General features: G+C 37.9%; 1 protein-coding gene across 19 annotated transcripts in view; it reads right to left on the reverse strand.

Moving 5' to 3' along the window:
• Nucleotides 1–2500, reverse strand: part of DCTN1-p150 (dynactin subunit 1) — a 47627-nt gene that overhangs the window by 43517 nt on the left and 1610 nt on the right. For all 19 annotated transcript variants that reach the window (XM_086546696.1, XM_086546691.1, XM_086546690.1 and 16 more), the window contains exon 2: nt 322–393. In XM_086546696.1, the coding sequence (XP_086402822.1) occupies nt 322–373 (52 nt within the window). In that variant the 5' untranslated portion in view covers nt 374–393. The remainder of the gene's footprint in view (nt 1–321; nt 394–2500) is intronic.

Raw genomic sequence — 2500 nt, forward strand, 5'->3', positions numbered from 1 at the left:
ACAAGAAAAAGGATAAGAATGAAGAGAGAAGAAGATAATGAAAATGTGAATGTGAATAGGGAAGAACAGGATCATGAAAAGGACAAACAGAGATTTTTAAAAAGAAGCAATAGAAAAAAAAGGGAAAAAACAAAAAACAAAAACAAAAAAACAGAAAGGAAAATGGAGAAAATGAACAACTTTGCTCGTCATGGAAAAAAACATATGACAACATGTCTATGTGCTGACATTAGCTTAATAGATAGCTTCAACACATGACCTTGCCTTTTAGTTATGTGTATAGGAGGTCTATAAACCAACGGCTACTATTGATGCTCATACCTTTGCCGTTGACTTCTACACGCTGGCCAACACGGATCGGCTTTTCAGACATTTTGCACTAAATCATTAATCCTGAAAATTAGAAGAAGAAAAAAAAGATGGTTGTATATCAGATGAATTCTACAAGAGATCAATTGCAAATTCCTACCCAATACAGCTGAGCCTCATCTTTGGCAACTCTAATAAACTATAAAAAGTTAAATCGCTCATTTTGGGGCAAACATCAAATAGGGGGAAAAAAAAAGTCTGAGAAAAAAAGCCAAAGTCTACCCTTCTGATCCCCTTATAACTCCGAGAATTTCTGATACAATCACAGTATTAAATACAGAAACAACTAATACTTGATTCTTTACTGTAACCTTCCAGGGATCGTGCCCCTTCACAGACGCATCAGTCCCTTCCCCATTATCTAAAGGTCTTCTTCTTTCAAGCTGCTCACCATTACCTCCATAAACTCAATAGCAGCACCTTAAACACCTCAATACATGCTTAACCCGTTAACGACGGATGACGTGTTTTTTCGTCATACATGACGCAGGACCTCTTGCCTGACAATGGGCGTCATGGCGTTCGGGGATTTTGGATCACTATGTTATTTTATTGTACTATAAGTAATGAGTGAGTAAAGTTGACAATTGCAGTCATAATTATTATAACTGCCGTAATACTAAGCAAAATGGTTTTCAACTCACTTACAAAACCTAGATGGCACCACTTTCTCCTAGCACCAGCAGGAGAGAGAGCCTTGAATGGCACCCATCTACGGTCTCTAGCAAGCACTATCTCTATAGAGTGATGGCACATAGCAAGTTCCCGACCTCTTGCTCTAAAGTACCGCAGATGAAAGATGTGCAGGCAGAACGAGAGGAGGAAGGTGACTCACACCATGCCCAATGCATGCAATGTGACCCTGTGCCAGTATGGATGCCTTTTATTGTGGCACTCACTGTCAAAAGCACAAGTTTCCTTCCTCTTCCCTACCTCTTTATTTTGGATGGTTATAAGTTTCTTGTTCGGTCGTGACAGCACACAATTACGAAAAAATAAAATTGCTTTTTGTTCCCCCCTAAAACAGTAATACTTCTATCACATTGAGTATAAAGAAAAAAAATGAGTTGATATGGACCCTGAACTACAATTTTAGTCAACTGCAGAATTGGTGGAACAGATATAAATATCTAAAAACAGTAAAACGCACAAAAAAACAAAACACAAAGATGGATCTAGCTCTACAATGAGTGACTAAAAGGGAGTGGGAAAAATCAATTTATGTTGCAGAAGCTGCCTCGATCAGAAATAAAACTCATCCTGGATCCTGTGTAAGCAAATCTATCTCCCGTCGGCAATGGGTTAAGGGTAAATGACATTGAAATACAGACTATTGGCATGTGACTACTACTCCAAGCTTATCCATTGCTGAGCTAGGATCACTGCAGGGTTTCCAAATTGCCACTTTAAATGAAATTACTAATCAAAAGAATAAAGTCAAGGCCCCAATCTATTCATTACCACACTACGGAAATTATTTTTCATAGTGCAGATTAACCCCTTATCCAGGAGTAACATGAAAAGAGTAATGAACAACATGATCTCGAAGATTTTCACCAACTGCAAATAACTTGCACCACTACTCATCGTATCTATGTATGCATTACTTCCAAAGACAAGAAGGCTAAACATAGTGACAGAGCCCGTCAAGTGATTGCCATGGTCTGTTTGCCTTCGGTGCTCCAGCAAAGACCAACAAGCTTTCAAAGCCTATATTGTGGGAAGATACGAGCTTGATCTGGCTCCCTCTTCGACAATCAATACTAACTGTGTCAAATAAGATAAATGTCATGGTCTTCCATCATTCTACCAATTCCATGTAGTTACTGTTTCCTTAGTACTATATGTATTTCTCAAGTTCTTTGACAGGTTTTTTTTTTGAGTCCAAAAAATGCCTTCTTATTGTTTGTGGCATCTACCACATTTCCCCTAACTTAGAATCCCCAACAGTTTTAGACTTTAAGTATTGAGTATGAAAGACATGCAAGATATCACTTTTTTTTTTTAAATTGAAATATCTGAAAACATTTGGGTAAATTTTCCGAATAACGCCGCGTCACTAAATACCACAAAAGTGGTATCGATGGATTCCTCTCAACCTCTACTATTCATATATAGTGAAACTAATGAG

This window comes from Penaeus japonicus, unplaced genomic scaffold, assembly GCF_977035675.1.
Source record: "Penaeus japonicus unplaced genomic scaffold, GWHDUDI00000001_assembly GWHDUDI00000018, whole genome shotgun sequence".
NCBI lineage: Eukaryota > Metazoa > Arthropoda > Malacostraca > Decapoda > Penaeidae > Penaeus > Penaeus japonicus.